Source organism: Ochotona princeps, chromosome 2, assembly GCF_030435755.1.
Source record: "Ochotona princeps isolate mOchPri1 chromosome 2, mOchPri1.hap1, whole genome shotgun sequence".
NCBI lineage: Eukaryota > Metazoa > Chordata > Mammalia > Lagomorpha > Ochotonidae > Ochotona > Ochotona princeps.
Genome location: NC_080833.1, coordinates 26327998 through 26340880, shown reverse-complemented (window position 1 = coordinate 26340880; position 12883 = coordinate 26327998). Strand labels below are relative to the sequence as shown.

At 43.9% G+C, this 12883-nt stretch overlaps 1 protein-coding gene across 2 annotated transcripts in view; it reads left to right on the top strand.

The window, feature by feature from the left end:
• Nucleotides 1–12883, top strand: part of KIAA0319L (KIAA0319 like) — a 120344-nt gene that overhangs the window by 90722 nt on the left and 16739 nt on the right. For both annotated transcript variants that reach the window (XM_058678731.1, XM_058678734.1), the window contains exons 7-12: nt 1954–2041; nt 3773–3865; nt 5558–5690; nt 9642–9870; nt 11528–11651; nt 12173–12305. In XM_058678731.1, the coding sequence (XP_058534714.1) occupies nt 1954–2041; nt 3773–3865; nt 5558–5690; nt 9642–9870; nt 11528–11651; nt 12173–12305 (800 nt within the window). The remainder of the gene's footprint in view (nt 1–1953; nt 2042–3772; nt 3866–5557; nt 5691–9641; nt 9871–11527; nt 11652–12172; nt 12306–12883) is intronic.

Here is a 12883-nt window from a genome sequence, read left to right as displayed (position 1 = left end):
AATTTTCATTTATGGTGAGAAGATTGTACCAGCATGGTAGTGATAGCTGAAAATACACACTAAACAGCTTTAAGACTAACAGAAGGATTTTAGAATTTGGGAGATGAATTAGGTTTTTTGTTTTGTGTGTGTGTGTGTGTGTGTGGCCACATGACTGTGTACATTGGCTCACTCCTTTAAAGAGTCAGCATAGTTATTAAGAGTGGTAAAAATGGTCATATTTTTTGGCCCAGCAATCTCATTCATTCATTCAATAACCACTCTTTATGCACAGGCTAAGTGGTAGGCATTGGTGATTCACCAGTGAGTTAATCATAACCTTAGTGTTCAAGGACGGTGAGGCTAGTATGTGATATTATTGAGAAGCAGATAAGTGTAACAGGTAGTAACACTACTTCAGTATAGGGACTGTTGAAATCCTGGGGAATTAGAATACCTTTCTCAGAGTTCGCCTACTTGCATCATGAAAGATGATTAATTTACTGAATGATGATGTATGGATGGAAACAAGGGAGAGGATGTGAGCGGTCAGATGGAGGGCCACTTGATAAAATGTAAGGTCAGTGAGTTGGGTGGAGGTGTAGTGGAAGGGACGTCTAGGATACCACCAGCCTTTTGCCTTAGGCATCTGGATGGATGTCCCTTGAAATAAGTGCTCAGAAGGGGGAACAGTTTTGGGGGAGTTCTACAGATGATTAGTTCAATTTTGGGCAGAATGAGGTACCTGTGAGGCTCTGCATGGAGCTGTGCGTTTAGTAGCTGGGACTGAGGGATTAGAGATCTGGAGACAAGTTTGGGTGACACAACAACCCCAAGCAGATAACTGAAGGCACGGTTGTAGGTAAGATCAGCCAAGGAGAGTGTAGAGCAAAGGAAGTTGAGGTTAGAAATCTGGGACACCCTGTCGTTCTAGGGATAGCAGGTAAAGAAGCAGCAGGGAGGTGAGGCCCAGCATGAAAGCCTTAAAAGGAGAAGGAACTAACCAAAATAGTACTTGCACCTCTTAGTATTAAACCAAAGAGGATAATTTAAAGTAAAGTAAAAAAAAATTTACCTGAAAGATGTTCATTACAATATTAGTTGTGATAGTCAAAGTTGGAAACAACTGAAGTATCCAACAATGTAGAATGCAAATGTGAATTAGGATACATTTATTCATGTGCTTTTCTACAGTCACTAAATTATTAAAAGGATTGTATAGCAAAACGAGCAAAGTGTTCCTGCTAAATGAGCAAAAGGAGGAGCAGTGAAACGTGTGTTATGTTGGTTTTAGCTTGACCCTAAATGCCTTTGACATATGAGCTCCTTGAAGGTGGTACAGATCTTATTTCTTCGCCTCCCAGCCCAAAGCCTAAGACAGTGACTGGTATATGATTGAGTCTCAACGAATGTCTGTTGAACAAATGACCTACATAAAATTGTTTTATATGTGGTCAAGGATACAAAAGAAATAGAGAAATGTGATGAGTTGATGTGTTAATAGTGAGATGATGGGTGATTTTGTTGGGGTTTTATTTTGTTTTTTGCCTTTTTATACAGTTAGATGAAATAGGGAGAGAAAAATTTTCAGATAGCGGGGAATCATTTTGTATTTTTACAAACTGTTTTTCTTTGAAGAGCTGATTATTTTAATTTCATAACTCTGTGAAGTAGGCTGATTGGGCCGCTAATGTTCTCTGAAAAGAAAATGGACGTGCAGAGAGATTGAAATCCCTCTGTTGTTCCACAGTCAGCTAGTAATAAAGTTCACATTAAAAGTTGTTTTTTTTTTTTTTTGCTTGTTGTTTTGGTTTAATTTATTTTCTCATCTTAGCTAGTTTATACTTTTTTTTTCCATTTTGGAAGTGGGGCAAGAGAAAAATGTAAAATTCAGCCTGGGAAGACTCAGATGTAAGTATTAAATACAACTGCTGCATTTGATGGTTGTCTAACAGGGCTCTCTCACTTCCACAGCTCACTCCCGGCCTGTATGAATTTAAAGTGATTGTAGATGGTCAGCACGCCCATGGGGAAGGGTATGTGAATGTCACCGTAGAACCAGGTATGTACTTCCAGCTCTGGCTGTGTCTCCATTGCTCCCTCTGCAGGGCTGTCAAGGACATGAAGATTTAACTTTGGGTTTTTTTCTGTGTGTGTGTACCCGTTTGATGTTTATTGAGCCATTCCTTGTTCGGTGTAGCATTAATATTATAGTAGCAAGATGCATACTTTGTTCCAAGTGTTCCAATGGGAGCAGTGGGCTGAGGCAGAGAAGTGTTGGTCACATGGCCCACAGAGCAGTATGGCTGCCTGCCTGAGAACTACTTCCCCAAGTGGGCCATGCTGAGAGAGCACTGTGTGTTGTAATTAAGGGACATGAAGAAGCCAGGAGGCTAGGATGCAGAAAGATAGCCAGCCAGGTGATAGGCCCTTTCTTACCTTTCTCTGGAGTTCTTCATTTTGATCTTACTGACTCATCTTTTCAAATGAATCACTATTGGTGGAGCATGGTACAGTGGTAGAGCATCTTGTTTCGTTCTGTCAGAGAAATCTGGGAGAAGTTGGGGAGGAGCAAATCCACTGGCAGAAATTCCTAACACTGTTTTGTGTCTCTGCATTCTTCAAACCCGTAGGCTTTCATCTCCTTCCAAGCACTTTAGCACTAGGGCCATGGCTGCTGCACAGTGGGGCCAGCTGCTGCTTGTGACACAGACATCCCATATGAGTGCCATTGCAAGTCCTGGCTGCTCCATTCCCAGTCCAGCTCCCTGCTAATGTACCAGAGAAAGCAGTGGATAATGGCCTGAATACTTGGTCTCTGCTGCCCACAAGGGAGACCCAAGTGGAATTCCAAGGTCCTGGCTTCAGGCTGGCCCAGCCATGGCCATTGTGGCTGTTTGGGGAGTGAACATATGGATCTGTTTCTCTCTCTCTCTCTCTCTCTCTCTCTCTCTCTTTCTAACTCTGCATTTCAAATAGATAGATTGATCTTTTTAAAAAATCAGCAAAGGGGCTAGAGCCATGGCACAGCACACTAATCCTCGGCCTGTGGTGCTGGTATCCCGTATGGGTACCAGTTTATTTCCTGGCTGCTCCACTTGCCATCCAACACCCTGCTATTGCCTGGGGAAACAGCAGAAGATGGCTCAAGTCCTTGGGCCCCTGCTCCCTTGTGGGAGACCTGCAGAGCTCCAGCAGTTGCAGGCATTTGGAGAGTGAACCAGTGGTTGGAAGGTCTGTATCTCCTTCTATCCTCTCTGTAAAAATAGATAAATGTTTCAGCATAAATACCATTTGGTCTTTTTTTTTTTTTTGAAATAAAACATCCATTGGGTCTGTAACTCAGTCATCTGGGGGACCAGAGTGGTTTGTGACCTTCCTGTCCCTCAGCCATAGTCCCCGTCACACAGCCGAGGAATGGTTGCACAGTCACCCACTCTCTTTTCACCCCAGTCTGTGCCAAGGACTGCTTTGCTTGCCAAGGCCTTAATTGCACAGAGCTTGTTTGTCATCCTTCTCTAGGCTGACTTGCCTGAAAGCAGTCACCTGCTGTTGAAGCGTTCTCTGTGAACTAGATGGCATCTGCACATGAAAATTCAGGATACGTAGGGATGGTGAGGGTTGGAAGGGGCGTTTATAATCCCAGGGATGTTAGTTTAGAATGATGGCCTGGTCTTGTGACTTTCCCATCAGGTGATGCTTCAGCCAACTATTATGTAATAGAAACTGATTTATAATCTAGTCAGCTGTAGCTTTCTTCTCTGCCAATTTCTTCCTGGTCACTTTGTTGCAGAACCCCGAAAGAATCAGCCTCCCGTCGCAGTTGTGTCACCCCAGTTCCAGGAGATCTCTCTCCCAACCACGTCCACAGTGATTGATGGCAGCCGTAAGTACTTACCCAAATGTAGTATTCTAGAACTGTACCTGGGTGGAAAACCGTGGTAGAGTATTCGGGGCCAGCCTTGTCTGCATTCTGTATTAGCCAGGTTATGGGAAGACTGAGCACCTGAAACAAGGAAGTAATAAAAACAGTCATCCTATTTTAAATTCCCAAATGATGTGTTTGAAATAATAGTTCTGAGTTTGTGAGAGAGTGGGATTTTGCATATACTTAGCATGATTTTAGTTGAAATTCCCTGGTTTTCAGAGTTGTTTGCACAGAGTTGCCTTTCTTGGTTGTCAGCACGTGATTAGCAACTGAGAGCCCTGTTGCTCTCAGCCAAGCCCATCACTGTCAGGTCCTGCTGGGAGACCCAGGCAGTATTCTCCACAATCCCAGCTGGGCTCACCCAGTGAGTGATGTGACATTTCTGGTGGTCTTTGCCCTTGATCCTGGCTCAGTTTCTACCAATCCTCTCACCAGTATTTGCTTGGTTCCTTTGAGACCCTCTGAAGGCCTGATACAGTAACTGGCTTGGCATCAGCAATGATTTGTTGGCTGAGAGTCACTGCTTTATCAGAGAGCTCTCTGGAAAGGTTAAGCATTTCACATCAGTAATTCTGGCAAGAGGAGGAGACTAAGAGGATAGATGCCAAGAGGGAAAAGAAAGAATAGATAGAAGCCCTTGTGATGGAGTGTAGTAGAAAGGGTTCCCATTGTGCCGTATTATTTTGTAGTGTATAGGTCAAAGTTAAATAATTTGTAAAAGGACACAGTGAGAAAAATGATACCATGGCCATTCTCTCAGCTATCCAATTTTCCTCCAGACAACCAATAGAGGTGTTTTATTACCCTTCCAGAGACAGGTTAGTTATATGCTAAGAGATCTATACATAGTTGTTAGTCTCCTTTTTTAATACAAATGGTGATACATTATTTGCACAATTACCTGATGCTTATTTCTATATGTTGCAGCATTTTTCTCATATATAAAGTCCTTGTTTATTTTTAAAAAAGAATTCATAGCATTTCACTGTATGGTTGTGTAATTTCATTGTTTGAATTTTTGCTTATTTGCATCAGTGTCAATTGAAGATTATTTAGATTATTTTCACTTTTTTGCTGTTACAGTGTTACCATGTTAATGATCTTGTGAATTTTATGTTTAATGCCTGCTCAGGTGTATCTGTACAATAAATTTCTAAAAGAACTGCAGAGGCAAAGATAAATACCGCTAAATCACTTATTATAGAGGTTCTATCAGTTTATATATCCAGCATGGCTAATGAGAGGGCCTCTTCACACTTTTATCCATTTAATAATATTATGATACTTTGGTGGTCTTAATCTGATAGGTTGAAAGTAATGTTTCAAATGTGATTTTGATTTGCATCACTTGTAAGTGAGGTTGAGTACCTTTTCTTGTGTTAAGAATTACTGATTTTCCATTTTTTCATAGAGTAGCATTTTAAGCAGAGATCGGCTGTATTGGAATCCTTGGCAAACTAGGCAGTAGAATATTCACAGAGGAGCAGGATGACCCAATATTCCCGGGGAAGAAACACTCTGGAGAGAGAGCCCATGGTTTCACGAAGCTTTCCCAGCTTCAAATCTCTGGGTGTTTGTCCTGGTTTGTTTAAACTGGATGAGTGCTGAGACCCGGTGTTCTCTTGTAACTGATGTTTCTTAATGGTCCAGAAAGCACTGATGATGATAAAATTGTCCAGTACCATTGGGAGGAACTGAAAGGGCCTCTGAGAGAAGAGAAGATTTCTGAAGATACAGCCATATTAAAACTGAGTAAGCTCGTCCCTGGCAACTACACTTTCAGGTAAATTAGGGTTTAGATTCATATTTAACTGATGCCATGTTTGTCTCTGAGGGGTTTTACATCTTTATGGGAATAACCCACATTTACTCTGGAGTTGGTTGATGATACAATCATTCCTTAGTATCCACAGGGGATTGGTTCCAGGACACTCTTCCCAAACCCCACAGGATACCAGAATCCATGGTTGCTCAGTTCCCCTATATAACTGGTGTAGTGTTTGCACCTGACTTTCACTCAACCTCTGGTATACTTTTAATGATCTCTAGCTTGCTTATAATGCCTAATACAATGTAGATGCTATGTGAATAATTGCTATATTTTATTACTTAGGAAATAAGAAGAAAAAGTCTATACATATTCAGGACAGACATTATTATTTTTTAAGAGATAGGTTGATTGCATTTATGGGTGTGGTGGGCTAACCATACAGCCTTTGGCTTCCTTGGTTTTTGAGCCCTATAATGATCGTAACGCCATCTGTGGGTACTTCTGGGGGCAAAGGTGCTTGTATAGTAAGTCAGGATCTACCACAGCTAATCTCTTTAAGAGCTTTATCTTGCATATCTTCAAAATTTTTCCTGTCACTGAGTGAAAGGGCCCAGTCATTCTCTAACTTTTCTCAGGCACAATCTGGCAGGAACCTGTCCCCATCCTGTACCTTCCTCTTGGCATGCTGCTGCAATTGAGGTACCTCCGTGTGATTGGTGTAAATGTGGTTTGTAGTCTCTTTCTCTATTAGGGCTTTTGGGAGGCTTTAAAAAAGGACTTATTTATGTAAAAGAGTGACAGTGAGAGAGAGAGAGATAAGGAGAGAATCTTTTATCTACTGGTTCACTCCTGAAATGCCTGCAATAGTCAGGGCAGGGCCCGATAGAAGTCAGGAGCTCCATCCAGGCCTCCTACATGTGTTGCAGGAACTCAGATACTTGGACCATCGTACTCTGCCTTCCCTGGCACATTGGCAGGAAGCTGGATGAGAAGTGGAACTGCCGGTGGGCCTGCAAAAGCGTAGTGACTAAATCCTCACCTTGCAACCACCAGGATCCCTTATGGGAGCTGGTTCATGTCCTGGCTGCTCCGCTTCCCTTCCAGCTCCCTGCTCTACTGCTTGTGGCCTGGTAAAGTAGTGGAATATGTGACCCAAAGCCTCGGGACCCTGAATCCACATGGGAGACCCAGGAGAAATTCCTGGCTCCTGGCTTCAGATCAACTTCAGCTCCAGCAGTTACAGCGACTTGGTGGGCAGACCAGAGGATGGAAGATCTTACTCTCTGTCTCTCCTCTCTGTAAATCTGCCTCTCCAATAAAAATAAATACATCTTAGAAAAGGAAAGTGGAATAGCCAGGACTTAGGACCACTGTTCTAGTATAGGATACAAGCAGCCGGTTAACCCACTGCATTACACCTGTCCCTTTTTTGAGACTCTGATGCAAAAGAAAGTGCTTTGGGAATTAGTGGTGACATTCTAGAATGTAATTGATAAGGCTTTAAGCAGGCTCAAGAGTAATCCTTATAACATAATTTCTTGGGTTGCTTGTACATAAGTATCACACAAACAGGATTTGTTGATGACACATCATCTTTTTACAGCTGAGAAAAATGAGTACTTAGTAACTTCTTGTATTTGGTAACTTCCATGAGGTCACGCAGCTGGAACTCAAATGCCATTCAGCCTCACTGCTTTGCATGGGCCTTGTATGAGAGTACTGCCAAAACCTCTTAGAAAATGAAACTAAAAGACAAACTTATTTGAGTACAAAAATGTTTGAAATCCACACCGTTTTCTTCCCATAGTATGAATTTCTGTGACCTTTTTGAGGCCTCCCTGTGTTTCGTTCCTGCCTCTTTGACCTTCTCCAGAGGGAAGCATGTGGCTCTGCTCTCTCCCTCTGTGCTCAGTGCCCTTCTCCGCCCCTTCCCATGGTGTGGCCTGTGGCAGCTGATTCCCAGGATCTCTCTCCCCATGAATCTGAGATTGGTCAAGTCTTACACACTATTAGGGACCGAGATGAGTTTCCTAGCATGACACTTACATAGAAATCAATTTGCAAGTTCTGACTTAGAGCACTCCTGTGGACTCTAGGCTTTCGAGAGTGACAGGTAGCTGCCAGTACCAGATAAGAGCCTTGTAGGTGGTTTAACCTAGAAATTTGTGGGTTTTTTCCCCACCAATTTCTAATATCAGAAATTTTCCCATTTAAAGTTTTAAAAAATCATAATAATGATGACTAGCATTTCTTGAAAATATTTGCTATATGTGCTAAACGCTAGTCTGAGTTCCTGTTTGCAGTGTCTCATTTAAACCTTGTAATGGATTATGAGATTATGATGGTTATTTTCATTTTGTGCATTAGAAAATTTTAGCACAAAGAGGTTAAGTGGCTTGTCCAAGGTCACACAGCAGACTGACTCCGGGTTCTAAGATTTGACTCCAGTGTTAGCCCACATCTTTTTTGCTAGATTGGGTTCTTGCGAGCAATACTGTTTCCCTAACCTTTAGTTCTTTTTTTCTGATTGGTGATGGGATTGGAGTAGATTAGCACTGTGAGTCAATCTGGCTGTGTCTCACTTTTTCCTCTCTCCTACTTGTACCCAGCACTGGCCGCTCCCCAGCCCTGTGGTCAGGTGCTGTTTGAGATTCTTGGGACAGGTCAGGGAGTGCCCAAGGTGAAAGTCACAGCAGAAAATGGCTGCCCTTTAGTTATCTTGGTATAACTTGTTTTTGTGTGACATACAAGTGAGACAGATTAAAAAACAAAAGAAACAAACAAGCAAACTGTGAAAACAATATGGAAACTGGGAGAAGGAGCGAGACTGCTGCATGTTTTCCTGTTTCTGATGCTTGCTGGTTTATGCAAGGATGTACAAGCTTTTGTGCTTTTCTGCTGAAGAGTATGATTCCAAAACTCCCCTTCAGACCAAAGGTAATAGGTGAGAAGGTAGGATGTGACCTCACAGATGTCTGGCTCCGTCTGTGGTTGGTGGTGAGAATTAAACACACTGCATGTCTTTTCTATGCTTATCCTCTTCCTGTCAGCAAAATGGAAGGAGCCCAAACCTCCTTGCTTGCTTATGCTCACATTTTGAGGTGGCATGAGCAGCTTTAGGCTGTTCAGCTGGAAGGCATCATTTAGGTAAAAGTCTGCTTTTAAAAGAACATTTTTTTTATTCCTCTTGCAAATCTTGTTTCTCACTGACACAAACTGTGGAACTGTTGCGTAGGAGAATTCATTTCCTTCACAAGCTCCTGCCTTACCGTAGCCAGCCCTCCTAGTCCGCCAGGGGCTGTCTACCCAGGGTGTCCCTTTCTGTGGTCTGCATGATGGCAGGACAGCCTGCTACAGCTTGAGTTTGTTCTTTTTAGTGGAGCGGCTTTGAACTCCCCAAGGTGAGAACCAGGAGTAATCTTAAGATGTGGTTTCTGAGCTTTGGAACTAGAGAACTAGGCTTGTATGGTGGCTGACCATGTAACCCCCGGGTAGTGTGCTCAACCCCTCTAAGCTTCACATTAAGTACAATCCAAGATGCCTCCTCCTGGGTGAGGGTCATTCCAGGGGCTTCTATGGTTTCAGCAGGCAACAGAACCAAATGGTGCTAGAAACATATTGCCTGCATCCAGACCCCAACCACACGACTGCCAAGCTCTGTGAGTCTGGGCCTGTTATGGTGCTGCTCTCTGCCTCAGTTCCCTCATCCATGTAAGGAGTCAAAGGAAGAGGATACTTGGTAGAACTGTAGCTGTTGTGCAGCTTTCATGACTGCTGTACCACTCCCTTGGATTAGTGTCTGGCACACGGTAAGCATTCAGTGTTAGTGTTTCGTGCCACTCCATGCACTCCTCGGAGCACCGGTTAGGGATTGGTAGCCTTCCCACCTTGGTGTCTCACTCCTGTCAGGTTAATTTCTTTTCCCTTAACCCCATTTGTAATTGTACTCCTTTGTTCTAACAGCTTGACTGTAGTGGACTCTGATGGAGCCAGCAACTCTACCACTGCCAACCTGACAGTGAACAAAGCTGTGGATTACCCCCCTGTGGCCAATGCAGGCCCCAACCAAGTGATCACCCTGCCCCAGAACTCCATCACGCTCTGTGGGAACCAGAGCACCGATGACCACGGTATCAGCAGCTATGAGTGGTCCCTCAGCCCAAGCAGCAAAGGGAAGGTGGTGGAGATGCAGGTAGGAGGCCATGGTCTCTGCCTTCTTTTAGGGGAAGGAGAATTGTTGGACTCAGTTACCATACCAAAGCTTAGTTCTGCTCCATTTGTTCTGCCAAAGTCAGCTTTGTGAGTGGACCATTTAGATTGTAAAAAGATCCTAATAATCATTTTTTTTTAAAGTTAGGGAACTTTGGTTAGCATGTTCAGGGAAATTCTTTCTTTCTGTAAGATTTATTTATTTATTTTAATGGCAGATTTGCAGAGAAAGAGAGAGGGAGGGAGGGAAGGGGGAGAGAGAGAACCTTCCATCCGCTGGTTTACTCCCCAGACGGCCCAGAAGCCGTGTAGGTCTCTCATATAAGTGGCAGGGCCTATACACTGGGGCCATCTTCCACTGCTTCAGCCAGTTACATTAGAAGAGAGCTGGATTAGGAGTAGAGCAGCTGGGGCTTGAACCAGCATTCATAAGGAATGCTGACAGCACAGAGAGCAGCTTTGGCTTTACCTACCACACCACAGTGCCTGCCAACCCCTCAGGAAAATCTATCCTAAGAATTAGAGAAAAGGCTGAATGAGAAATGTGGTTGCTTTGGATGATTCCAGAGAGTCAAAAGATTTAGGAACTATAAGGATACAAATTTGAATGAATGTTGTTAGAAATTGGAGTAGAGGGACCAGTGCTGTGAGATAGTAGGCTAAGCCTCTGCCTGCAGTGCCAGTATTTCCTGAGCACTGTTTCATGTCCTGGCTGATCCACTTCCAATCTAGCTCTCTGCTTATTGTCTGGGAAAGTGGGGGAGAATGGGAGAATGGCTCAAGTCCTTGGGCTCCTGCAGCCATGTGCGGGACTTAGCAGAAGCCCCTAGATCTTAGCTTTGAATAACCTCACCTGCAGTCACCACAGCCACTTGGGGAGTGAACCAGCAGATGAAAAATCCTCTCTCTCTCTCTCTCTAACTCTGCCTAAGGGGAAAAAGAAAAAAAAATTTTTTTGAATAAAGAAATTGGAGAAGATTGTATTACTGAAAGTTGAGTATCTTCTTTCCTTAGAAGGTCAGATCAGACAAATAAATGAAAACAACTGGTGTGTGCAGGGGCATAGGGGGTAGTTGTGGTAAGCCAGCGGGCACGAGCCCTGACGAGTGGGGTCATTTGTTTTTCAGGATCAGCCAGTTGTTGCCACATGGAGGTGTAGTACCAGGAGTGTTTGGTAGTCCCAACTTCTCAAAAGAAGACAAAAATGGAGAACTTTATGTAAAATTTCTAACTTGTGACATACTACAGGCCAAACAAAATGCCTACAAGCTGGATTCAGCCCACAGGCTGCCTGCCAGCTTTTGCCCACTTTTCTACAGAAAGCTCTTGCACTGGAGTTTTGCCCTAAATTATTTATAATGGTCCTTCTGATGCTCAAGTTTCTGGATTTGAAGTTTGTTGTGAGCCCTGTATGTTACCTGGCAGATTGCTCTCATGTTGTAGAATCCATACCAAGTCTTAGTAAGCCGACTTATGGTGTCTGGTTCAATAGTCACTGCTTAGACTGAATTGGGAGGTAATAGCTCAGTACCAATTTGGGTTTAGAAAACTGGGTAAATCGATTCCACCAGAGTAGGGCTTGTTGCTGCATATCATGCTCACAGCAGTCCGTTTTCCCACTTCTGTATTTACATGTGTAGGGTGTCAGAACACCCATCCTGCAGCTCTCCGCAATGCAAGAAGGAGACTACACTTACCAACTCATGGTGACTGACACTATAGGACAGCAGGCCACTGCTCAAGTGACCGTCATTGTGCAGCCTGGTGAGTGCCATCCCCGTGGCACAGGCCTTTCTCATGGCTCCTCTCTTGTAAGGTGTAAGAGGGAAGAAGCAGAAGGCACCAACCCATGAAGCTTCTGACAACTTCTGTTGCCCATTCTCCCTGTGCTTTCTTGATGACTGGAGATCCCAGCCTCTGTACGTGCCCCCCAGGGCACCCAGCAGATGCGGGCTGTGCCAGCATTAACTCTTCCATGTTTTCCAGTGGCCAGTGAATAACCCATTTCCTCAGGAAAGCCCCACTTGGACACTCACATTCTTTCAGTGGCCCCTCGTGGCATGGCACTGTAGCTCACTGTATGCTCTGTTGGAGTTGTTTGGTACTTCTTAGTCTTACATTTTCCCCCGGTGAGCTCCCTAACAGTATCCCTGTCTCCCACATTATCTGCCATTCCTGTGGGCTCACAGACAGGTTTCCTATACCTCCAGCACCTGCGTCCCATTGGGTCTTCTCCTTTCTCAGCCAAGTGGATTGCTTTTGACCTCCACATCTCTGTCTCCTAGAGAACAACAAGCCTCCCCAAGCCGACGCCGGCCCAGACAAAGAGCTGACCCTGCCGGTGGACAGCACAACCCTGGATGGCAGCAAGAGCTCGGATGATCAGAGAATTGCCTCCTACCTCTGGGAGAAGACCCAGTGAGTGCTGGCCCCAGACTACAGGAGAGTCTGTTTGCGTTTGTTCCCAAGAACCAACTTGCTTTGACAAGCTCATCCAGTGGGAATACTGAAAAAGACATGCTTGCAGTCCCAAGTGTCCTCTCTAAGAAAGCAATTTTGTAGATAATTTTTTATAAGAAAAGCAGGATTGTTTGCCATCAGCTATGCCAGGTGGTACCACAGGAGCCTAGTGTTTCTGCAGGTACAGCCCCTCTGCTGAAATGCAATGTTTAATTACACATTAGAGGCAGGCTGGAAGGGGTAATGGAGCAGAAAAGTACTATTGCTTAAAATTAACAGGGCAATGCTGGCAGGTGGGGAGAAAGGGGCAAAGGAGCTATTAAAAGGAATTAAAAATTCAAATACAAAATCAAAGTATTGCTCTGTTATTGTTTCCTTGAAGACATCATTTACCAATCTAAGTTAGCCAGAGGCCAAAGGCTTTACTGAAATAATACTAATTAAGCTGAAATTGCCTGATTGCACCATTCCTGCTTCTCACAGTTTCTTTGAGTTCCTTTAAACCGTAATAAATGGAACTCGAATTATATGCAGAA